Source organism: Neopelma chrysocephalum, unplaced genomic scaffold (assembly GCF_003984885.1).
Source record: "Neopelma chrysocephalum unplaced genomic scaffold, ASM398488v2 Primary Assembly neopelma1_59, whole genome shotgun sequence".
Taxonomy (NCBI): domain Eukaryota; kingdom Metazoa; phylum Chordata; class Aves; order Passeriformes; family Pipridae; genus Neopelma; species Neopelma chrysocephalum.
Genome location: NW_020897714.1, coordinates 27,197,618 through 27,222,225, shown reverse-complemented (window position 1 = coordinate 27,222,225; position 24,608 = coordinate 27,197,618). Strand labels below are relative to the sequence as shown.

Sequence of the window (24,608 nt, the reverse complement as noted above, 5' to 3'; positions counted from 1 at the left end):
CCCGCCCCGCCGCCCGACCCCGGCGCCGGGGTCTCCTTCCGCCTGCACCGGGGCCGACGGCCGTTGGCTGCGGGCGACTCGCCGGCTGCGGGCTCGGTGAGGATGTGCGCGGCGGCGGGCAGGGAGGGGAAGGGAAGGGGGACGGGGAAAGGAGCGCGGCGAGGGGCAGCGGGGGCCGTGCCGCGCCCCGCTCCGCTCCGCTCCGCCCGCGGGGCCGGGGATGCGGCGGCTGCGAGGAGCCGCTGCCCGGGAGCTGCCGGCCCTGCGGAGGGTTCGGGGCGGCCACGGGGACCGGTGCCGCGGCCGGGCCGGGGAGGCGCCGTGGGGAGCGGGGGAGGCCGCGCGGAGCCGCCCGCGGCCCCGGCGGGAGCGGCCGCGGTGTCGGCGCGGCTCGGGGGGGGGCGGCGAGCGGCGGGGTCCGGCTGGCAGCTTGCTGCTTGTCTCGTAGCAGGACCCACTGGTCCCGCAGAACCGATTAACATCAATATAATGAGCGTCCTGCGGGTGCCTGAGCAAGGACAATGCGATCCGCGGGCTCCAGAAGCATCCCCCGTCGCCGATCGCCTTAAAGACGCAGAAGTTTATTTACTGTATTTCTCCGTTAGGGTATGGCAGTCCAGGGAGATATTATTGAAAGGTAATATTAAAAAAAAAGGGGGAAAAAAACCCCAAGCCGACCAAAAAAAAAAAAAAAGATAGCTTTCAGGATTGTGGACTCGCAGTGTGGGGAAGACAAGTCCCTTGTGTTTAAGCTCTGCGATGCAAGTCCAATGTTAGTGATTTTTTGCTTCAGCCTTTCCGATAGGCATCACAAGGTGTGCGGTAAGGAGCTGGTGCTCTGCCTTGTGTAAGAGGGACACCTGCAGTCCTGTATTGTGGTTGAATGGATAAAATGAAATGTTAAATGAAAAAAAAATGGGTTTGAGGAGATATAGGTTTGGTGTTTCTGCCTTCTGGCTTGTCTGAGTACTGTGGTTGAAAGAATTGTCTTGCTTATTCCATCTGCCGAGGCAGGTAGAAATGTGAGAAAAAAATGCAAGTACCCCGTCAACGCTTAGCAACTTTATGTGCTTCAGGAGATATGCTTCATATGCTCTTGGCATCAATGAAAAACAGAGGCATCGAGTAGAACGTGAGTAGGTTTTCCCCTGGAGCACTGGATGTGTTTCAGAAGCCCATAGGAATGCTGGTGGTTGTTTTCCTAGAAGTTGTTATGAGATTGACTCAACTCTTTCTAGGAGCTCTGTGGTAACGTTGGCCATTTCCCCACTCCTAACTAGCCTCCTGGGAGGACTTAAAAATATTAGAAAACAAACCCAGCTCGTGTGAGTCCTGGTAAATATTTTCTTCCTCTGGCATCTGAGAATGATGGGAATAACTTGCTACTAACATCAAAACTCCTGACTGGGCTCTTATCACCCAATTCCCATGAACTAACCAGCCAGCTTCCCAAAACATTTAGACAGACATTCCTGGCAGAGAAAACAGACTCGGGTTAGTGATCACTTTTTGTATTAGTGTCCTGTACTCTCTCGATGGCTGTGTCAGTATAAAAGTCTCAAAGCACAGAGTCTTGGCAAACTCACTGAGGTAGTTCTGAAGATGTTTACCAGGGACCATTAGTTCACTGTCATCTCACTGCAGTGAGCTGGGAGGCACTTCAGTGTTAAAGAATCAAGCCTTCCTTGTAGTTCAACCTTAAACAGTATTTTTTTTTTTTCAGGAAACAGTGTATTGTCTGATGTTTGGCAGAAGAAAACATTACAGCATGATTCATACCAAGTCTGTTATGGGGTGTTTCAGTTTCTTTTTAAACAGAAGCTAAAACTGTTTCTCTAGTTCACTGGTCTGCCAGGTTTTTAGAAGAACTTTTATTTTGTAATTTCGGTTCTGTTCTCTACTTAAAGCACAGATGCTTTTTTGCTCCTCCCCCATGACCTTCAAGAAAAATAGTTGTAAATCAGTAAAATACTCTGATTTGCAGGAGGCTGTCTTTCAAACACTTTTTAAAAGCAACAAATTATCAACTTAGATGTTTTCTGCAGGCAACAATAGTAGTTGGTAGTACAATATTTTTATATTTTATATTTTTATATGTTTCTAAAAATTACACTAAATGATGTTTCCCAACTAATTTGTTTTCCTTTCTTTTTTCCTTTTTTTTTTTCTATGTGTGTTTGACAAAAAACAATCAAAAGGGGCCTTTTGTTTTGGCTTAGTCGCTTTTGATAGAGTAGAGGTGCAATATGCATGTGGCCAGGTGAGAGTGGTGTGCTCCTCAGGCAGTTCTTTAGCCCATAACGGACCACTTGAGCTGCTTACTATTACCTTTTGAGCCACCAACTGGCTCTATTGGCTTCTGGCAAGCGGGGGAAGTGTTTTGAGGTGTTTTCTTAAATTCTGCGTGTGCTGAGCTTGCTCAGTTTCATTTTCTGCAGCCATGAGCAGTGGGTTGGAGATGTGAGAGTTTTTCACAGCATTTGTGGTCTTTCTTGGTCCTAATCGACACAGTAATTAACCTGTTAGTTTGATGCTGAGCCTCTCTGCTCTTTGTTGAAGACAATAATCATCAGAGAGCAATACTCCCTTCCCCCTAATTTGAAAGGGGTCACTGAAGACAGCAAAGGAAAAGTAAAGGAGGGAGCAGGAGGCCAAGAAGGTGCAATTCAACTATCTTAATTCCTAGAGCAGCTCATGGTTTGCTAACTACGAGGGCTTGTGAAAAACCAGAGCCTGCTGGTGACTCTTAAGAAGAGGAGAGAAAAAAGAAAAGACAAGGAAAAATGGTGAAAATGCCTATTGTGGTTTAAGGATTAGGTGACTGCTAATATTTGCCTTCATGAACTGATTCTGGGCACTAATAAAGGGAAACTGTTGCTTCACAGCAAATTGGACTTCAAAATCTGCCAGGAGATCTTCTGATGTGTTAATAGTAATCAGGGACATGGAAGACTCTCCAGTGGTATTGTTGGTACAGGTCATTGCTCCTTCAGAAAAAGTAGCACTTGCAGCTTATTGATTATTGTCCGTTCTAGGAGAAAAGATCAGTGAGGATCTCCTGTTCTTCGAGTGAGTGCTCCACATCTGTCTGAAGAAAAACACTAACAAGATTGCAGAAGTAAGTGATTTTTTTTTTTAAGTGAAATTGTGGAAGCTGTTTTATTGTCCAGTCTGGTTCACCCTGAAGCACCACAAGTAGTAGCATTGGTTGGTGCAACTGAAGATGTAGAAATGAGGAAGAATGTAAGGTTGGGGAAAATGTAAGGTTCTCAACCTGTCTTTATTACTTCAAGTCTTTCTAAGCTATACTTAAAACTGTTACAGCCACAGTTTTTCACTTTAATACTTTCCCTTTGCTGACAGGGAACGGATTTTTATTTTTTCACACATTTGATTGCTAAATGTTACTAGGATGTTTCTGACTATCATTTGTGTTTCTGTTTTAATTCTTAACAGTTTTGCATCTGCAATGGGCAATGGAAATATAGCGTGAAAAAGCTGTAGGATTTTATACTTTAAGGTATTGCAAGAAAGCTCATTTAATGGAAGAATTAATAATGTAATTTACATATACAGGATACTTCATCACTCACCAGAGAAGTTATACTTCTTATAAACACTTCTGTGATCTTGAAGCTAGTAATATGCTTTCATCCTGGGTATAAATGATCTCCATAAAATGCAAATATGCCAAAGAGCTCTTCTAGTATGTGAGAGATCTCCATGGGTGAAATTCAATGCAGTTCAGCCAATATTCTGTATGTCGGTTGTAAACCTTTCTCCAATTAGTAGTCATTAGGTGTTGAATAATAAGGGAAGCAGTACTTTTAAAAGGAGATGTCTACAATTATTGGAGGTATAAGACAGTTATTTAAATGTGCCTTAGAACTTGAAAATTCTCCAGAGGTTGAAGCATGTTTCATAGTTTCTCTGAATTTCATTGTTGTTTCTGTGAAGGGTTGGCGGTAAGTAGAAAATTTGCAGCTGTAGTAGAGGGGTGTAGGCATTTTCTAAAAAAAAGTCATTCCATCCAAGAAGAAGCAGCTTTTGACTCTGGTTCATTGTTAGCTGACCTCTTCCATCGTAATGGTACTCCAAACTAGAAAAGCATGAGTTATAGATGTATACAGGTATGTATTTCAATTACATACATGAGCTGTACTGTAGAGGCAAGGATACTCCAGTATAAAGGAGTCTGATGGTAGTATTAGATGAACTTTCATCTCTAGATTTCTGAACAGAATATTTGGTCAATTTGTGTGATGAATCCTGTCTCTGTTATTAATGCCTTTTCCCTGCAAATATTTTGCTTTTCTGTTAAAAATTACTTTCTCAGACATACAGCTGTTTGTCAAAAGTGAACAGAAGTTTTTCCCTGAGAAGTGTAAGCAATAAATGCTTGGTTGATACCATCAAGCAATCAAATATAATCTTGGAGGTTTCATTTTGTTTTGAGCAGTGACATCTTGTTTGCTTGTGTTGATATGTTGCTCGGTATCATGGGGAACCAGAATTTTTAAAGTCCTTGTAAAACATGGCTCTTCCAAATGCCTGGAGTCCATAGTGCTTGCAGAAAATTCACTTTCATCTTTCAGAATAATCTCTTTGAGATCAGTTTAGATGCTGTTTATGACAAATTCAGATTTTTCCGTATCTAGTGCTTCTGGTTGTTGGTATGTGGCATGGTGTTTATCTGGATTATGTCATTCATGGTGAGAAGAATGACCTCTTTCCTCTTGCCCTGTTGACCACAGTTTCCGTGACACTTGTGGCATTGTTGCTGGCTACTGATCTACAGCTGTGGGGCTGTGGATCAGTTGCCAAATGCCATGAAGTGCCTTTTCTTTGTTTTTTGATTTTTGTGACATCTCTGAATAAGTCTTAAAATTGAATTACATAATTTTAATTTCTCAACTGCAGAATTTCCAAGCTCCCTCCAAATTTTAAGGCACACTCAGAGATTGAAGCGTTTCCTCGTGTGTCTACACTTCACTGTTGTTGCTGTGAAAAGTGATAAGTAGAAATCTGTAGCAGTAGTCCTGCCTCAAACATCTTTATTGAAACATATTTCAGATTTTTAACATAAGGACTAAACTTGGAAACATGGAAGTGCAGCAGGATGTTCTATTTAAGTAGGGGTGAAACAGCTTGAACATCACCCTACTTGCAAAAATTGCCAGTGATGAAGGTCATGCTGCTTTTGGTGTTGAAGAATGCCAAGACCAGCCTGACTGAATCACCTCAAAATGAAACAATATGAGGATGTGAAGAAACCAGTTTCCTGACAGGTGTTTCCTCATAGAGGAACCAGTGAGTGGTAGTACTAATAACTTATTTTAAATGAACTATTCTGCTGAGCTAGCGTGGCCAGCCTAACAACATAGTACTGATGGTCAATCACTTTATCCTATAAAAGCCCAAGCCCTCTTTTTTATGGCAAGGATTTCTAGCACACTCCTTCTAGGTGTGTGTGTAGAGATTCTTCATTTAAGTGGGGATGCTTCTTAAGGTTATCCTCAGGGCTGACTGAAAGAGATTTGCCCATGGTCATAAGTATGGGTGAGCAACATCAGTCTCTCCTTTATAATTGTTAAGCTAGCTTTGAAAATAATGATTTAATAAATCGTGTACTTCAGTAGCAGTAATAGCTTTCTATACTGAGAAAGGTCATGGAGCAGACCATCTTGAGTGACATCACATGGCACATACAGGACAACCCGGGGATCAGGACCAGCCAGCAGAAAGGCAGATCCTGCTTGACGAACTTGATCTCCTTCTATTGATGCTGAAAAACCTTGGAATAAGAGAACTGCTCAGAGACTTTGCATCTTTAAGCAGCAAGATATTTGTTTACTGCAATGTTGGGAGCGAGGCAGGTCGCCCTGCGCAAACTTACTGGACCCAAGAGTGCAAAACAAGCCATTTTATACGTTTTAGGTACACAGTTACACCTTCTAACGTACATATTAGGCTGGTGTCAGGGTGGAGATTTTCCAGAATTTTCTTTGGTGTATGTGCAGTCTTTCGCTACAGTGGTTGACAGCGAGCCTTCATCCCCCGGTGGTCATCATGAGCATCAAGCTGGACAAGCCAGCAAGCAGGAGATCCTTCAAAATGGATAAGAGTACCTCAGATCCATGTAGGAGTATTGGATGAGCAGAGTGGCTGTACTGGTACTTGAGTGATTGGTCAGCGTGTGTGTGCTTTTGACTCTAGAGACTGGGGATATGTGGGTTTTAAAAAGACATTCGATCCTAACCATCTAAAGAGGAGGAAAAGGGATTTGTCTGTCTATACCTCTTGTATGTGAATGCTGTTGAAGGCAGCACCTTATTTGTGGCTGTCTGTCAGTGTCTTTTGGGTGTCTCTGGGCTGCATGCTCAGCCTTGCTGCTTGCTGAGCCTTCATACAAGAAAGCAGCAGCAGCAGCAGCAGCAGCTGTGTCCATGTAATGAAGACACTGGATCTCCAGGCTGGGCTCCAGCCTCAGGGGCAGGAGGAACCACCAGGTCACAGAGCTGCTGGAGGTGTTCGCTTTAACGAGCACCGAAACTATGCTAATGAAAATTTGATGAGGAAGATTTGGTTGGGTTTTGTTTTAATGGCTGTTTCTTGAACTGAAAAGTCTCTGTCCTGTTTCTTCATCTTTTTGGAAAAGGTCCTGTTTGTTCCGATTACTCTTCTCGCTGTGCTGGATTTGGGCCTTGAGGACTTTCAGAATGAAATGTGTTAACTTAAAAAAAAAATATCTCCAAATAAACAAAAAAACCTGCTAACTAACTGAAGAATACTGTTGGATAATACTGAATAAAATCACATTAAAAGTCATGGTCTTTGGATGAGACAATGCTAAAAACAGAAAGGAAGGCTGTGAAGGAGAGTCTGATACAGCATAAAGGTTATAGGAGTAAAACAGGCCCTTCCCATACACGTGTTTGTAGCAGCAGATGGCATTAGGGCAGCAAAGTCATGGAATCATAGAATATATTGAGTTGGAAGGTACCCATCCGGATAATTGAGTCCACGTCTTAGCCATGGCCAGGACACTCCAAGAAGGCTTGGTGCTTTGACCAATTCCTCAGGAAACCTGTTCCAGTGCTCAGCCACCCTCTGGGTGAAATATCCTTTCCTGATATCCAACCTAAACTTCCCCAGTCTCAGCCTCATTCTGTTGCCTGCTGAGTCCTGTCACTGGTCACTGTGAGAGTCTGAAATGTTAATTGTTAATGACTCAAGCAATTGGCCGTTTGCAAAAGTAGCAGGATGCTTTGCTGAGGCCAGGTTTGCACCCCCTAACTGAAGGGGAGGAGAGGTTTTGGATGTGATCTGCATAAAAACAGCCTAGGTGCAGAGCTGGTGAGCACCCATCACCAGAGGATGACCATGACAAACCAACCTTTGTTTAGGTTTTGAGCCAGATAATGGAGGAGGCTGATAAGAAGCTAGGCGGGATAATGGTTTTTATCATGTCAGTATCTTCCTTACACAAGTGCCTCAGTTGTAAAACTCTCCTTCCCCCTATCCCCCGAAGGTATTGGGACAGTCACATGCTCATAGGACATTCACACGTAGGCCTAAGGGTATTCATCCCATCTGATGAGTGTTATGATCCAATTATTGAAACTATTAGAGAGATGTCTCTGCCCAAATTAAGGTGTAAATGAGGCCATATGCTGAAGTCAATAGCACGGATTTTTACCTAACAGTAAATGTGAGGTAGAGAGAGATAGGAAGAAATAGGAAAAAGAGAGAGGCAGGTGGAGAGGAAGAGAGTGAAAGAGATTAAGTAGAAAAATATCATGACTCCATGGATTCCGATGGCGTCCCACTGGTTTTCTTGTTTTGATCTTCTTGGTGGCGATGGTCCCAATCTTGTCAACGTGAGAGTTGGAGTCTGGATCCTTTAAGGGAAGGCCATGAAAACAGCTTCTAGTCATCTGGGACCTCTCTGGATACCCCAGACTGCTCAAAAATCATTGAGAGAGCCTTTGCAATGACATCAGGAAGCTCTTTGAGGATTCTGGGATGAATCCCATAAGGATTCATCAGAAGTCAATAGGCCAAAGTGGGAAATAGGCTGTTGCAAATGGTAGAATGGGAATCTGCAAAGAGAAGTGACTACTCTTTTTATGCTTAAGGTTAATGTAACTATTCTGTGATTGATTGTCGATCTGAGATTTAGGGAATTTGCAACAAATTATCTCCTACTTAATAGCTAAGAATTCTTGTGGCGAGAAAACCCCTGTGTGCTGGTGCTGCTGTGACATCTAAAATACATTTATGAACAGAGGAAAACGAGAATTCTTGGTGTGTACGTACTCTTTCCTTTAGGCACGTTAAGTTGATTCAGGCCATCTTTCTATGACACCATAAGTCAAGCATACTGAATTAATTTTAAATGCTTCAGGTTAAATGAGACTGGCTGCTACAAGTCCAAAAGCAGAAATGGGTGAGCCAAGTTTTGCTGGCCTGCTGCTGAATTTTTGTCCTTTCAGTTCTTGGAATCTTCTGTTTGCTGAAGTCCATGTTCCAGAGAGGTAGGAAACAACTTGTTAGTAAGCGTGTACTGAGAAATGTCAGACTCTCCCAGGAGAATTCTCTTCGTGCATGAGTCCCATTTGATATCAGGGGTGCACACTTCAATATTATCTTCTTAATCTTCTTAATTGTGGTGCCAGGCCTTCATTCAATCTGTGGGATGGATCACAGATCTGTCTTGGTGTAAATCCAGAGATAAGACAGAGGTGTCATAGTCAAAAGCGACCACAAGTTTAAAATTTAAAATACCAAAAATTTATTAAAGGCAAATGAGCAAAACAGTGTGCTGGGCGACCGGGGAGACCCTCGCTCCGCCAACGGTCTGCAAGTGCAGCCAGCCAAAACCCGCCTTTTTATACCCTTCTTGATCTCCTCCCTCACAGTCTCTTTCTGTCTCTTCATTGGTTCCTGTTTCACGGGCTCCATCCTGTTGCTAGGGGCTCGCCAATAGTCTTGTTAGCTGACAGTCAGCAGAGCCCGCCATGTCGAAACTTCCAGATGAAGGTGGCAGGTTCTCTTTTTAGTTTCTGTGGTCGACCCCCCTCTTGTTCTTCTTGCTTTCTTTCCTTATAAATACACTTAAAACCAGCACTTTTAGCACAACAGGATATAACATGACATTTCAGCCCAGCACTGTGGTTTGAAGTTTCCTATAGCCAACATTACAGGATATAACATTTGCGGTTTAATAGTTCTGCAACCTAGCACTTAGCAACTCTAGTATAATATTAACTTCAACTTTATTTTTACAATATCTGATTTGATTAGAAAATTATTTATCTTCACCTTAATTAACTATTACAGAGGAGATTTGTTCAGTAGTATCATCTCCAATCTAGGTCAACACATAAGCAACAGCTAAGCTTGTGTTTGCATTACATGTAAAGTTCACCAAGAACTGCCAGGCATGCAGGTGTCATTTGGTGTCAGTGGCATTATTCTGGGCAACTTCTAAGAGTTTCAGCAGGTGGGATTCTCTGTCACCTTCTCTTAAGATTCCAGATACTGCAGCTCATGCCCTCGGCTGCTTGAAGGCAGCTCAGAGCTGAGGAAATGTTCCCTTGGGTTATCCCAAAAGATTTAGTAATAACGTGCAATCACTGTGTTTTGGACGTTGCCATAAAAGCATAGTGGTTTTGGTCAACCACTGTCCTATTCCCAACTTAAGTAATGATACCTGTAAGGGAAAGTGAAGATTTGCACTGGGTAGTCACTGTGTAAATTTAAGGCTTGGGCTAAAGTTTTCTTTACTTTAATCTGCTACTCTTGGACTGCAGTTGACTTAATTTATAGGTGTCAATGTTTGCCACCACTCTGATCACAGCAGTGTGATGCCAAAATTTTGCCCCCAAAAAGGCACGAACGGAAAAACTGCTTAGAGACAAAGTTTGTAGCCTTTAAGCAGGAGGTATGTTTAGTCACGGCGCCAGGAAGCGACCAGGTCGCCCTGGACAAACCGCTTCAATCCAGCATCTCACAGTCAGACTTTTTATACAATTTTTGGCAAGCAATTGCATCATACAATATGAATATTAATAATTTTGCAACATCTACTTTTAATATTCATATCAGGCGGAGTTGAGGCGGAGTTAGAGGCGTGGTCTTCAATTTGGGGAGATTTTGAGGGGTCGTTCCTGTTCTTCAGCTTCATGAATTCAGTGTCCTTTCATCATCATCTTCATAAACTTTTGAATCTTCCCTAATTTGGATAGTTTCCTTGTGCATTTGGCAGGGATTTCCAGTGTCTGGCAAGAGTACTTGATTTCTTGGCTCATCCCTTATCTCCCTTTGTTTCTCTTCTATATGTCCTTTTCTGTGTACACTAGCATTTTTAGTTCTTTCTGTTCTCCTGTGTGCTCATACTTATGTTCCTTCATGTCAGAGCGTCCTGTATTCTAGTGAATTTATTACCTCCGCTGTTTCTTAATACTAAGTTCTCTATGCTTTTGCTTAAAGCCTGCATTTTGAGTTTAACTCTCTAATTCTTGCATTGCTATACTATATTGGCTTTCCAGGTTTTACCTGGCTTCGAGTGACATCTACTTTGGCGTTCTGTATGGCCTTGGCCATGGGACAAGAAGAATAGGAATGAATCTGGCTGACAGCCAAAGTACATGAATGGGCATAGTCTATATTTCTTCACAAAGACTTCAACCACAAATTTTCCCAGTGTGGATGTGAAGGACTGTGCTTTCAGTGGTGCACCCTGCAAAAACAGCCCAGGAGTTGATGTATACCTGGTCATCAGAGGAGTGGATGACTGTACAAAGGGCCAGAAGTTCAGCCATCTGAGCACTATCATGGGCAGTGGGGTGTAACAGCCTGGTCATCTGCAGGATGAACAGCAGTGGCATGTCCAAACCAGGCATTATGGCGACGGATTGTGGAGGCTTCTGTAAATCACACATCCTTCTGTTGGGCATTGCAGGGAGAGGCTTCTGTAATAAGTGAGTCTTGCCACCCTTTGCTGCCAAAAGAGATTGTCCCAACTCCCTCCCCAAATGGGGTAGAATCCTTGTGACATGTTTCCTGGAATGGTCACCACGAAGCAGCTTTCACTCTGCTGGACCCTGTGCTCTGGTCCATGAGTAGGAGTGAGGGTCCCAAGTACTGATATTGTTGAATATTTTTAGGAGAAGGGTTGGATGTGTTGGTGACTCGTATTCCAATTCTAGATGGAAAGTGTGCACAGCAAGAAATAGAGAGGGTGGCCATCTGACTAAAACCCAAGCCTTATGACAATTAAAGAGCCTGGTAGACTTGATATTTCCATTTGGAGGAGGAAGTAGGTTGGGTAAAGGAAACAGACTGACAGACACTTTCAGAAATACTTTTGGTACTGGCATGCAATAAGACTCCTTTAACAATAACCCAAACACCTTACTTTCTGGGCAGGACCCTGGCATTCACCAGAAAGAATATAAAGTTCCTGATGTTCTTTGAGGGCTGAAATTTGGGATCATATCTTGTGCAAGATTCCTATCTGTGTCTGCTGCGAAAGTCATCAATATGCTGTTGTGAGGAGTGGGAGAAATTTCAGCTAATATTGCTCATGTTATCTAAGCATCGATGGTAGGACTGTAGCCACAGCCTTGAGGTACATGGGTAGAGGTATAAGGAATGCCATTCCAAGTACAAGCAAAGTGATCGTGGTAGTCCTAGTGGGTGGGACACTGGAAGAATGTCTTCAATGTCCAAACCAGCTATGCATAGATAAGAGGAAAGGTAATTGGCATTGATTACTTTGGCACCTCTTAAAACTGCAGTATGAGGTAGGGAGGAGGCAGAATTTATGCCTTGGTAGCTGTCATGGGCAGAGTGGAAGCTTTATCACGTTGATCCTCCTATTGAGTCACAGGGTGCAGAAAAGGCCCCCTTCATTTCTAAATTCCTTCTCAGAAAGGAGTCTGGGTGTGGCTGGATCTAGTTCTAGCCCCAGACTTAGTCAAAGGTTTATATCTAAAAAATTATGCAGTGTAATTGAAACTTTATACAACTTCATCCCACAGGCTGAGGGAGGGCAAACCAATATGGAAAAATTGTTTTTTTTTTTTTTTATCGTGATGTAAAGAACTGATAAAAGGTTAGAAGTGTTTTGTCATTGCCTCAGGCATGAAACCAAAAAGCCTTTACTGAAAAACTGCAAAAGCTGAGCTGCCTTAATTAAAGACTGCAAAAAGGCGAACTACTTTAAAAACTGCCAGAAGCAAGCTAGAGGAGGGAAGTTGCTTTAGTTCAAAACCTACTGGAGGCAGGTTGCTGTAATCAAAAAGTAGTTGTTTTAATTGACACAGCTAAAAATTAGGTATTTTTATCGAGAAATTCAAACCGTTAATAAAAAATTGTTACAAACAAGTTGCCTTAAATAAAAAGCGTCCAGTGCAGTCCGAGAAATGCTACATGGCAAGGACTCACCCTCCCAAATGAGGCATATATTGGGAAACCAGCCAGTGGGCATTCAGAGGCTACCTGCTCTTTAATTAAAATACTGTTACATGTTTCTATTGAGTTTCGTGCAAGATATGAGGACACTTAGGCAGTACCTAATGTGGCACGGAGGGCTACTGCTGTGGGAGCTGCTGCCTCTTTGCCTTCTGGTTTGCTTGCTGTTGAAGACTACAGGACAAGAAATCACAAAAGAAGACCAAAGAAGACGACCGAGAAGAGACCGAGGACTGACCCTGCAAGCCAGCACAGAGCCCATGGTGGTGGTAACTCCTTTTCTGTGCTTCTAGAAGTTGCTCTTGGCTTTTTCCTAATTTTCTGTTTTCCTTCTTTTCCTCTTTTTGTGTTAGAAAATAAAGTTGAATTATTGTTTTTCAATCCAATATTTGGCCTTGTTTGTACCTTAATCTCACTTGTGGGAATGTTTAGAACCTAGTTCCTCTCCACATTTGTGGACCAAGGCAAACCTTGCTTCTCTACATCTAAGCAGATTGAATAGGTGATAATACTGATGATATTGATGATAATACTGGTTAAAGGACTTAATCAGAATTAGCTACTACACAGTCTAGATAGCTAACTGTAATTACAGTGCATTATATATTGAAGCAACAATATTAAAGCTAGCAAAATGATTGAGCAGAGGTTGATATTGCTCACTCATACCAATGCCTGTGGGCATAACTCTTTTGTTTAGCCTTGAGGAGTAACCTTGGAGGTGTCCCCAAGGGAGGAATCTCTATACACAGTCCTAGAAAGGGGTTTGTGAGAAGTGTTGGAAGCATAAAACAGTGAAGAAAATGCAAAGCTCATTATGTGATGGGGCCCATGATGATTATGGAAGCCAGATGGAGGTCAGGTTGTGTTGCCATGGCGTCGGGGAGGAATGTGAAGTGGGGTACAAGCTGTGTGGTCTCATTCTTTGGCTTGATACCAGGAAGTGTTTTATACAACTGCTACCAAGTAAACCTCCTACCAAGAAATATTCCATACAACATGACCACAAAGAACAGAAGGTTCGATTACAGTCCCACTGATAGCACTTTGCACAATAATGGTTGATAAGGTATAAAAGGACCCTGATTTTGTATCTGACTGGGAGATGAGAATTCAACACAAAAATGGTAGGGACAGGTCGACGGGTTTGTCTTCCTTGCCCTCCCCAGAGGGAGATTTTACCACTATGGAGGACTAAATCTACAAGCCAGTGCTGAGCCCATGGTGCTGGTAACCCCTTTTCTGTGCTTCTAGTAATTTCTCTTGGCTTTTCCTACATTCATGTTGTCTTTCTTTCCTTCCTCTCCTCTCCTTTTGTTTTAGAAAATAAAGTTGACTTATTTTGGAATCCAACATCTGGCCTTGTTTGTGTCTTAATCTCGCTTTCAGGTATGCTCAAAATTAATTCCTTTCCACAGGATCAAGGGAAACTTCACCTCTCCATACCTAAGCAGATTTGAACAGGTGTATTATTCCTTCTTCCCTGGAATGAACAGCCGTAATTGTTGGACTTGCTGTTTTTTATATAGGTGGCCCGAATTCCCCTCAAATCTCTGTGTGGTGTCTCCACAGAGAGATTTAGGGACATTAAATAAGACACAGACCAGAGATGTGCCTAAAACTATCTGATGGAGAAGTCTAGGGGGGTAAGCAGTTTAGTCAGGTAGATTTTTTAAAGAGCTGTGGTGTTACCTCTACATTCAGTGGGGATGTCTTCATTACTTTTTATGTGCTGAATGAGTGAAGCAGGCATGTGTGAGCAGTAGTCTTCTTGTTATCTTTCCAAGTCTCGTGCTGACACTGAACTTCTCAAATGTTCTTCCTAAGACAAGCGCTCTCTGCCAAATATCGCTTTTTAAAGTAGCATGTTTCATTGTATTAAGCTTTTTTAAGCTTTATTAAAGAATTTTTAAGCTTTATTAGAGAATTTTTAGGGTTGCGATGAGAATTGGAAACTTAATTTTCGTAATCCAGCTAATAATGATGATTGACAAACCGAGGTTGTAGTCATTTTTATTGTTTTGATAGTGACAATAATTGGATTTTACTCTTGGTGAAGTTGTGTGTTGCATGTAGTCAAAGTTCCTCCTCTAGCAAGGATTTTACAGTTAATACTCGTTGTCATCCTAGTCTTGTTTGCCTCCATTAGTCAGGTTTCTAGAAAATGTAAATGTCTTAAATTTCTTCAACAGTTATCTAATTCAAGGACATGGTTGTTTTATTCTCTGATCATTTTTCAGGAAATACCCAGTGTAACAGCAGCAGTCTGAAATCTTTACGTTGGATGCAGAAGCCCGTTGTCTCATCTAAGATTCCTGTATCACTGTAAGTATCGCCTTAACACTGCTGTGCTTTTTTTTTCTGATTTCATATGCAACCTTGTTTTCTGGTTTTCTTTTGTTATTGGTGTCCTATGAGAGCAGAGGAGGTAAAAGGTAGAGTGAAGAAAGATAGACCTATCTTTGAATCTTGAAAATAACACCTGGAAAATTGTAACACCGAGTCTTATTTTTTATAGGCTAGATATGAGTGAAACTTATGATTCCCAAGCTTGAAATCGGAAGAGTGTTAAAATCTAAAAGAGGCCGTGAAGGAAAGTCAGGAGCCTTGGGTGATTTGGGAGAAGTGGCATGAAACATTTTGTTGAGAAACTGTCTAATACCCTGCACAAAGTGAGGTGTTTATTAATGTCCTAGCTGGATTTGACCATACTGAGAGGAACTTGTTGAGATGCAGGCTGCATTCATGCTTGTAGATTGTCATTTTGAAGACTGAAATAAAGTTTGGCTTTGAAGCCATTGTCTCTAACAACTTTACAGCGTAACATGCTCACCCAGTTGGGCTTGTTGGTAATACATGTACATTCTGGAATATAACACATGGAGACAGAGAGATATGTGACGTTTTGCCAAACGAGAACGAGGGTCAGCACAAGACACACAGACACCAACTCTGAGGAACAACTGTGTAATTTTATTGTAGTGCAAACCAGCAAAGAATTACAAAAGGATAAGGCCAATAATGCACCTAATCATTATTACAAAGAGTGCCTATAGCGATTAAGAAAGATACATCACCAGTTACCCTAATACGTTACCACCGTCCAGATCCGCACGTCAGCTGGGGAGCCCAGCAAGGGATTAAAGAACCATTCCCGGTAACTGGGAAATCCTACGCAGTGTGTCTGCTCGTAGATGAGGTCTCCATCTTCGCTGTGAGAGGGTCCAGCTTTTATACTGTTGAATAAACAAGCTTACATAACTACTAGTGTGGAAAAACATCTGTTTTCCTTCTCCTCCTGGATTCCGCCCCAAGCCTGGCCCAGGGCTCAAGGGGAAAACCAGGGGAGTCAACCTTGACCATCTACTGCTAAACAAGGCCAGACATCTGCTTCCATGACCTTGACCAGTCTCTGAATACGGAAAGAGAAATGTCATATTTTGCTAACAATCATACATACTTCATTAATGAACAGATACAAATATTACTAATGAGTAGATACTAATATATCTTACTAATAAGCACACATATTTTGTTAATGAGCAGATACACAGGTGTAGTCTTATCATACTATGTATTTCACTAACAATTATATGCAGTTTTAGCCAATGAGTAGATGCACAGATAAGTATAATGTTAGGTTGGAAGGTTCATCTAGAGGTCAACTTTGGCTCAGGGCCTGTTGTTCAGGCCTCAGTACTTCACTTTGTCACCTCCTGAAGGTGTGTGTACTGCAATAGTAGAAGTGATGATGTCATCTCCATGCTTCATGCCTTCTCCTAGCTGTGTAAGTTAATGCTACAGCATTAGAATTATGAGAGCTTTCCTTACAGCTCACTAGAGGCAGAGTTATATTCCTCAAAATAAAAAGAAAACTAGTGGGCCACATTGTTGTGAGACGTTTTTACTAAACCCAAGTTCATTTTTTCATTTTTTTTGTTGCATTTGAAGGTATAACTGAAATCAGGTCTTCCCATCTGAAAACTCTGGCCTGTCTTTTTTTCTTCTGGTGCTTCTCATGCTCAGCTCTTAAGCGTTGCTCATTGTGCCCTGTTGTACAAATACCTTGGGGTTTTTTCCGTTGTTTTTGGATGAGAAGGTAAATATAGCCATCCATTGTTAAATTAAAAAATTGAACGATAATAGAATTAGCAAGATATTGTGAGGATTTTGTTAGTCATTAGACAGTCTATAGGATTGTTAGTTGCTGCTCTTTTTGTACCTTAACAGCATTCTGGGAAATAATTTATGCAACTTGGACATTGACAGCATTGATGTCAATGTGGGATGATGTCAATGAGCCACTTGGGTTGCTCTCCTACCTAGCAATTTAAGTTCAACAGTTCATAATGCATTCTGAATCACTTCTTAGAAAGTGAAATAGGTTTTGATCAAAAGATTAAGATTGTAATATTTTTAAGCATTTTTTTTAGCATTTGGTTTTACCTGAAGAAAAAGAAATCAAGAGAAGATGGACTGGAATGGAGGACCAGTCCAGAATGCTAATGCAAATATGAACCTTCAAAGTGAAGGAGCATATCACACTCAGTTGCTTTCTAATGGACATGCCTTTCCTCAGACAAATGCCAGCTCCTCTACAAATGCATGTACTTATGCTGAAAGTAACCAGTTTCTGTATCTGCCAACTGTCAAGGTTACCTTTCCTCTTGTGAATGCTGAAGGATTCAAAACTTCTGATCAGACCTTACCAGGAGCATCTGTGACTGGTAATAATTTTTTTATGTCAAAATACTCAGTGAAACAACATCCACAGATGTATGTACCAGCTCAGAAACCTCCCATTCAGCAGTCACCTTCTCAGGCAGAGATGATTCAGACTTCTTGGCCAGTCTCTAATGCCTACAGTTATTCCTGTAGAAATGTGCCTCCCCTGTCTTCTCAAATGAATGCTGGAAGTAGTGTGAGGAGCGTACATCAGGGACCTCAGTATGCTGCTACAAACACTTACACTGCGCAGCCGCAAATACTGCAGCAAAATTCTGTGAGATTTGCAGCCTTATATCAAAGTAGCACTCATTCCCAGAATAATTCTGTGTCTTTTGGTACATCTGGGCAACAAGTACAAAACCATATGTATCAGTCCAATACTCAGTACAAAGGTTCATACTCAGTCAATCAAAATACTGAAACAAATGTACAGCTCCCACAATTTCAACCAAGTCAGATGGAATCACAAGCTCCTAGAGGATGTTCTGCACCATCTTTTTTGCCTGCCAACTGTGTTTCAGGAGCTGCTGCACAATCTTCAATAGGTGTACCACAGGAAGTACAAAACATGCCTAATGGATACACCCTTAGCCAACAGAGGAGCCCACTGGATCAAAAAAATTCTTCTGGTTTTAACAGCATTCAGCAACACTGTCAGAAGCAGCAATGTGGAGAAGTCAGTCAATCAGTTAAGAGTTTCTGTAGTTCAAATGGAAGTGTGACAGCAAATGGTTCTTTTAATGAAATGACTGTGCCATCCCCTGGCATTTCTGAAGACCTCTTCGATATTGTGAAAGAAATAGAAGCTCTTTCTTCAAAGCCACTGAGTGATCCTCCTTCAGTTCAAGAAAGCCAGACCAGTAGTTTAATGAATGGACCTGTTAATTCTCAACTTTATTCATCATCAGCAGATGAAAGAAAAATTGTAAAGGACAGACCAGCTTTGGATGCTGAGAGGCTGTACAATATTAAAAAATGGGCCCTACTTGCAAGACTTTTTAAAAGAAAATTCTTAGCAGCTTCAAAGCATTACAAAAGCACTGCCCCTCCTCCCTACGGTTATCAGTGTACTCCTGCTAATTGTCTTCCATGGGTGCCCAAACAAAATGTACCACCTTCCTCAACTCAAACAATGATGACAGAAAGTCAAACACTTAGGATTTCACATGAAGAAAGAAAGGACAAAAATCTAGCCAATGCTGATAACAGAAGATTAGAGGGGACTCAAAGTAACCCGCAGGTGGCGCAGGGAAGCCTTCCTTCAAGCTTAGCTCCTATTCCCTCTCAGAGCCAACTCCCAGCTCAGTTAAATAATCCTGAGAGCACTCCCACGGTGGAACAACAGGATGTGCATGCCTTGGCCTCTTCTCAAGAAACTGCAATTTCCTTGAACAATGCTTCTTGTTTTAGTCAAGCAGGTAGCTCTGTCAAAATTGCATCAAAGAGCGTGCAAATTAACCCCGAGAACTCATCGTTTCTTCAGTTTGTATTAAGTAGCACAAATGCATTGAAAGAGAAGACAGCTGGTGCTACTGCTGATAAAATACTGACTAGTCTCCTGTGTAATGACAAACAAATGGTACATACATCTGTCTCAGGTGGAAGCTTGCAAAAAGACACTAGTGAGAGGAACGTAGAAAGATTGAAAGGTGAGCAGGCATCTGTGGTTCACACAAACTCTCCTGTATCGGAAACAACTAAATCTGGTGAAGCTAAATTCCAGAATGAGGTAGCTCAGAAAAAAATGCCGTTTACTGAAAATACATCCTGTAATCAGATCAATTGTACTTACTCTATGGAAGAGCTAACTGCATGCCTGAGCTTGTGGCGGAAGCATTCATCAGAATCTGTAAATGTGCAAAAAAACCAGTCAAGTGACAGCCCCACAGCAAATCAGATTTCACCCCCCAACCAAAACACAAAAAATGGAGAACAAAATAATGTTCTGGTTAGTATGGATGAAGCAGTGTTGCCTATAACAACTACCTCTGTGGGACAAAAACTTGATACACTGACTTCCAGTTTGATAAAAAATTTTGAACCTCAGGTTGCAGTTGTCTCTCCTTTAGTACTTTCTGAACAGAGAACACAGAGTGAGCAAGCAGACAAAATCCCAACATCTGAAGATAAAACCTATCCAGTGATTGATTTGGAGAGCACATGTAGCTTGCAAGAAGCGGGGGAAAATGGTTTAAATGTGGCAAATACTGACAAAGGAGCAATAGAAAATGCTTGGTCATCACCCAGTGATTGTGTTCTTGAACAGCAAGTGGACTCGCATTTGCAACAGATTGAATTAGGTGATGAAAACAGAAGAGTAAAAACCAGCGTGAATGGAAATGATTCATATTATGAAAACCAAAGGAAGGTTAGTCAATCTGCACAAGATACCAGAGAAAATCTGCAACTTGGATTACAAAACAAGATTTCTCTTCCTGAAACGGGCATAAATGTTTCTAGTCAAATCTCCCAAGAAGATGTAGGATATCATAAAGACAAGCAAACTATGTTAGAGACAGGGGATACATCCACAGCTGTGTTGGAAGATCAGATGTTTCGTATTTCTAGTGTATGTTCTCTTGTAGAAGGTGATAAATTTTATAATCCACAAATAGCAGGCATCTTCAGGTCGGTGTATGAGACACATGCATCAGAAGGAAATGGATCTGATGCAAGGGAAAAGGAACAACGTCCGGACTTGCATAAAAATGGGCTGAGCAATAACACTCCCCAGAAAGAGAGCTTGCTGCTAAAGATGTTGGGAGAATCATCAAACTGCATGAGTAAAGCAGATAAGATTCTGCATGGTAGCACAATGAGTCATTTAGACAAAGAAAGCAGTGGCAATCCTCTTAAGGTAGTTTCTACCTCAGAACAAAACGTGTCATCCGAGGCATCTTTCAAGCATCCTGAAAATTGCTTAAAAAATCTTGCTAATGTAAACCAGAAGTTAACTCAACGTTCACTAGGTTCTTCTATCAGCATAACTGCTGAAACAAATGCATCCACTGTTCCAGGTGACCACAGTAAACAAAATTCCATTCCCACTAAAAATAGCACAGAGGAAGAAATAAACTCTTTTGGAGGAAAACCTTGTAAATACCTAAAAAATCAGCTGTCTGAACTAGTGAAAGAGTTTCCATATGGCCTTGAAAGTGCTGATATGCTAAGAAAAGAACCAGCACAAAGTCATTCTGTGGCTGAAGGGATGGAGAATCAACCTCAAAAAAAGATTAAAATTTGTGACAAGAATTCCAATTTGAAGGACCCAGTAAATCAGATTAAAATTGCAGTGTTAAGCTCTGATCAGGTTCAAGAACTGTTTCCTGAACACAAACAGTGTCCCTCTAGTGACAACAAGAGAGCAGTGAGTCAACAGTCAGAAAAGGCTTCAGCTGAGGAGAACCCTGAAGGGAGTGTTCTGCCTAGTCAGAGTCTGTGTAAGAAGGAAAAAAAAAAACAAGAAAATTCCAACGCCAGTGAAAAAAATGAAGATTGTTCATTAACAGGTGGTGTATCTGTAGGATGTAAAATGCCACATTGTCCCGGTAAATCAGGAACATCTGGTTCAGAGAAAAATGATTATCAACTTCCAAAAGTTGAAAATAGTAGCTCTGCAGAGAGACAAGAAAACAATAGTAAATCTGATGCCCCAACAAAAAAACACTGTGCAGTGGGAACCCAGACAATTTCTGGAGAAATCCCAACCAGTATTAGCAAAAATAAAGAAGATATTTGCATATACACCTCTGCAATGAACAAAAAACCCAGTCTGAACATCAATAATGAACACATACTGCCTACAATAAAACAGGAAAATATTGGAACACTTAATTGTTTTGAAAACCAAGATGCTGATAAGTATAAATGCAGCAGCCAGAAGGAAAGGCTGCAAACTGACAAAGGAACCCCACTGCCAAGCAAAGAATTTCATTCTGACAAAAAAGAACATCAGACAGTTTCAGAAGAATTGCTGGAGAAAGCTGGTCACACACATGCAGACAACATGACAAAGTCATCTGGAAAGAAGGAGAGAGTTTTCAAAACTGAGTTATTTCCAAGAGATAAAACCAAACCAGCTTTGACCGTGAAATCCAAAACGCACATTCACAAATTTATGAAATCAGAAACTGTAGAAATTAAGCACTCTGAAGTCAATCAAAGGCAAAATATTAAAACTTGTGGAGAGAACTCAGCTGAAGGACAGAACTGTAGTAAAGAAAAGGAGATGCTTGGGCAAGATGTAAGGATTAATGTCAAAGAGAAAGATAAACTGCCAGCAGAAATAAAACATAAAAAGCTGAAAAGTTACCGATCTGATGCTGTAAGGTTCTCAAATTTTGGCGCTGTAGACTTTAAGTCAAAAAACACAAAATACTCTCCGCATAAATCTGTGAAAGTTCATCCTTCGCAGGAGCAGCCATACAAACGGAAGATGAAGGAAAACCTGATGGGGAAGAGAGAACTTAAGAAATCAAAGGTGGAAGATGAAAGACTGAAACAATCTGAAGCAAAGAATTTTAAGCAAGTTGCACATAATTGCATGATAAATTCTGACAGAGCTAAAAGACTGAATGGAGAAAATGTCTGGAAACCAAAGAGTTCTTTAGCAGATCACTCTGTGCTTAAACTACAGAGAAAAAGGGCTCTATCTTCTCCCATGTCTAAAAACTACTTTTCTAACAAAGAAAGACGTCTCGATGGTCAAAACAAAGACAAGTGCTCTGAGAAAATGTTTCCTGATAAAAACATGCTATACATAAATAGAAGAAATAACAGACTGAAGTTGCATCTTCAAAAGGAACCAAAAAAACACTACCTGAACAGGGTTGCGTTTAAACGTACAGCACAGGAACGCATATACCTGACAAAATTAGAGACATCACCTGTCAGACCCGTCTGGCATAGAAAGACCAAAGTGTCACATAACAGTGATTCAAAAAAAGATGCGTCTGCCTCAGCAGCCGAGAAACCGTGCAAGCAGGAAGTACTTGAATTTAAACTGTGTCCAGAGATACTGTTCAGAAATCCAACCACTGGTGAAGAAAGCTTAGCTGTGAAGAATTCCCTGGAAAGAGATAAAGTCGCTGTAGCAGGTATGACGCTATCTTGATTATTAGTTTGTAAGTAAGAAGTATGTACTCCTTTTTCAGTTCATGTTGTCTGAAACTACAGACAGTGGAAACATGAGACTCTAGAAGCTGAAGACTGAGATATCATAGCTAGTTCTCTGACAGACTATAGCTGTGTGTTAAGCTGAAAAAGAACATGAGACTTTTCCTTCAATTTTCTCTGAGTCTTACAGAATGAAGTTAGAGTACTTTAGAGCATGGCAGTTTCGAGTAGTTTTGTGAGAAGGCTTTCTTGTCTTCTACCTACTTGTAGAAGACAGCTTGGCTTGTTTGTAGAAAGTAGATTCTCTTGGCATAGTTACCAAAGGTGATCTGATCTGTATTCAGTGTTCACCTGGATATACATAAGTCTGGATGGGCAGACAGTGGAGGGAGAGATCTTTTATGCCACTGAGGAAGAGAGAGACATAACCTGCGCAAAGTCCCCATAACCTTTGCCATCATTGCTTTAAGCTGCCCTTTTCCCTCCTCTTCTTTCCTGTCCCAAATCTTTCAGCATCTTACATGATGCATTGTAATGCATATTTATGTCAAATTCTGTATCTGATTTTTAAATAAAACCAAATCTTAAGTTGCACATAGCAGCCCTTGCAGTCATTTTCACACCCAAAAGGAATTTCCTTTTGCATGTTCTAGTATATGTGTTAAAACTTGATGCTGAATAGAGACCAAAACTTGTGATATAGGAACGCCCCAAATTTTTTTTTTTTAAATTTTCTTTTTAGGTGTCAAGAGTAAAAAAGAAGACTGGTTAAAATGTGAACCACAGAAGCAAAAGAAACTGGAAGAGATCTCTACAGGTGAAATGACTTCTGAGTATCCAGTTTGAAATACAAGCTAAATAGTCTTTGCTTGGTATTAAGTGTTCCTTTACAGTAGCAAACCTTAATAAAGCATTCCAACTTATTCTTTACTAGTTCTGCTGATTAAATGGATACTGTAGAGTAGACATATGAGTTTCAAAGATCTGTGGAGCTTTTTACTGCTGTACGAATATACTGTCGGAGATAGTTGAAATTTTCCTGCGTACCTGTGTGCTGTTGACTTGGGTGTAGCACTGGTAACAACATTCAAGTACAGTTTTAAATTGTAGGTAAAGACCAAGCTAGCTCTTTCACACTTTAAAATGTAGGAAGTGATGTAGCAAAATCCAGTGTGAGCCTTTAAAAATAGAAAGTGATTTTTTTTTTAATCTGGCTTTCACAGTACGTTGTTGCTGTCCATGCATACACCTGTGCTCACAAGTTCCAGGACCTGTGTCTCAGTAGTCTGGTCAAGATTACTTGCATGACACATAAAGGAAAAGTGGGGCCACTACTACATCTTCCGTGTTTCATTTGATTGGCAAATTGCTTTTCGGATGGTCTTCTATACTCTTTAGGAGGCAACTGTTAGAATAGTGGCATCTTTCATCTCAGGATCTTGCTTGTTCCATCCTTTGTTTGCAAACCTCTTGGGTGAGGTTACTCCCAACTGTCTTTGCTTCTTTGCTTTGAGTATCTTTCTAGCTATAGTCTTATTTTTCTACTCATCTGAAAGGAAACAAAATGGTGCATTCAGCATGCTGCAGCCATGTTGCCATCCGCTTCTTAACTTGTCAGCAGAGGACTTGCATGCTCATATCTGTGTTGTGGTGTTGATGCAAGCAACATATTCTGCAACATTTGCATCTTTTAATGCTGTTGCCTGTGTCCTTGGCTATTGGTCTCTGCCATCCTTTTAGCCCTTTCTCTTACTTCTTCTCTTAATTTCACAGATGCACATTTTCCGTCATACCTTTCTTAATATTCTTCAGAAATCTCAGTTGCGAAGACACCCAAATGGCCATTTTGTGCTTAAAGATACATCGGAGATTGATTTAAATCTGAGGTGCCTGCTGCTTTAGGAAGGAAGTTTGTGGCATCCTTTTTGACACTGGAGGGTCCTAAGTACCACATGCAGAAGGAGTAGAGTCCTTTGATGCTCCGACTCTTGCTTTAACCTGCTTGTCTGTCTTGCAGCTGAGGACAGTATTCCCCTTGATACAGCTATGCAGATCCTGGATGGAGATGGAGAGACTCTTCACATTCCAAGCAAGGACTCAAAAGAGATGTTTCAGACCTACAGGAAAATGTATCTGGAAAAAAAGATGCAAAAGCCTTGATAACACTCCTGTATCAGAGGTCTTACTCAGTATCACTGAGAAAAAAATGCCAACACTGAGATGCTTTTTTTCAGTTTACTTCATATTTCTGAATAATTGTAAAAAAACACAGTTTTTTGGTAGGT

At 41.2% G+C, this 24,608-nt stretch overlaps 1 protein-coding gene across 1 annotated transcript; it reads left to right on the top strand.

The window, feature by feature from the left end:
- Positions 1 to 24,608, top strand: RESF1 (retroelement silencing factor 1). Its single transcript, XM_027680614.1, has 6 exons — positions 1 to 96; positions 3,036 to 3,118; positions 14,721 to 14,805; positions 16,914 to 22,304; positions 23,066 to 23,140; positions 24,341 to 24,608. Exons 4-6 carry the CDS (start codon positions 16,952 to 16,954, stop codon positions 24,481 to 24,483), a joined length of 5,571 nt encoding a protein of 1,856 aa, XP_027536415.1. The 5' UTR covers positions 1 to 96; positions 3,036 to 3,118; positions 14,721 to 14,805; positions 16,914 to 16,951; the 3' UTR covers positions 24,484 to 24,608.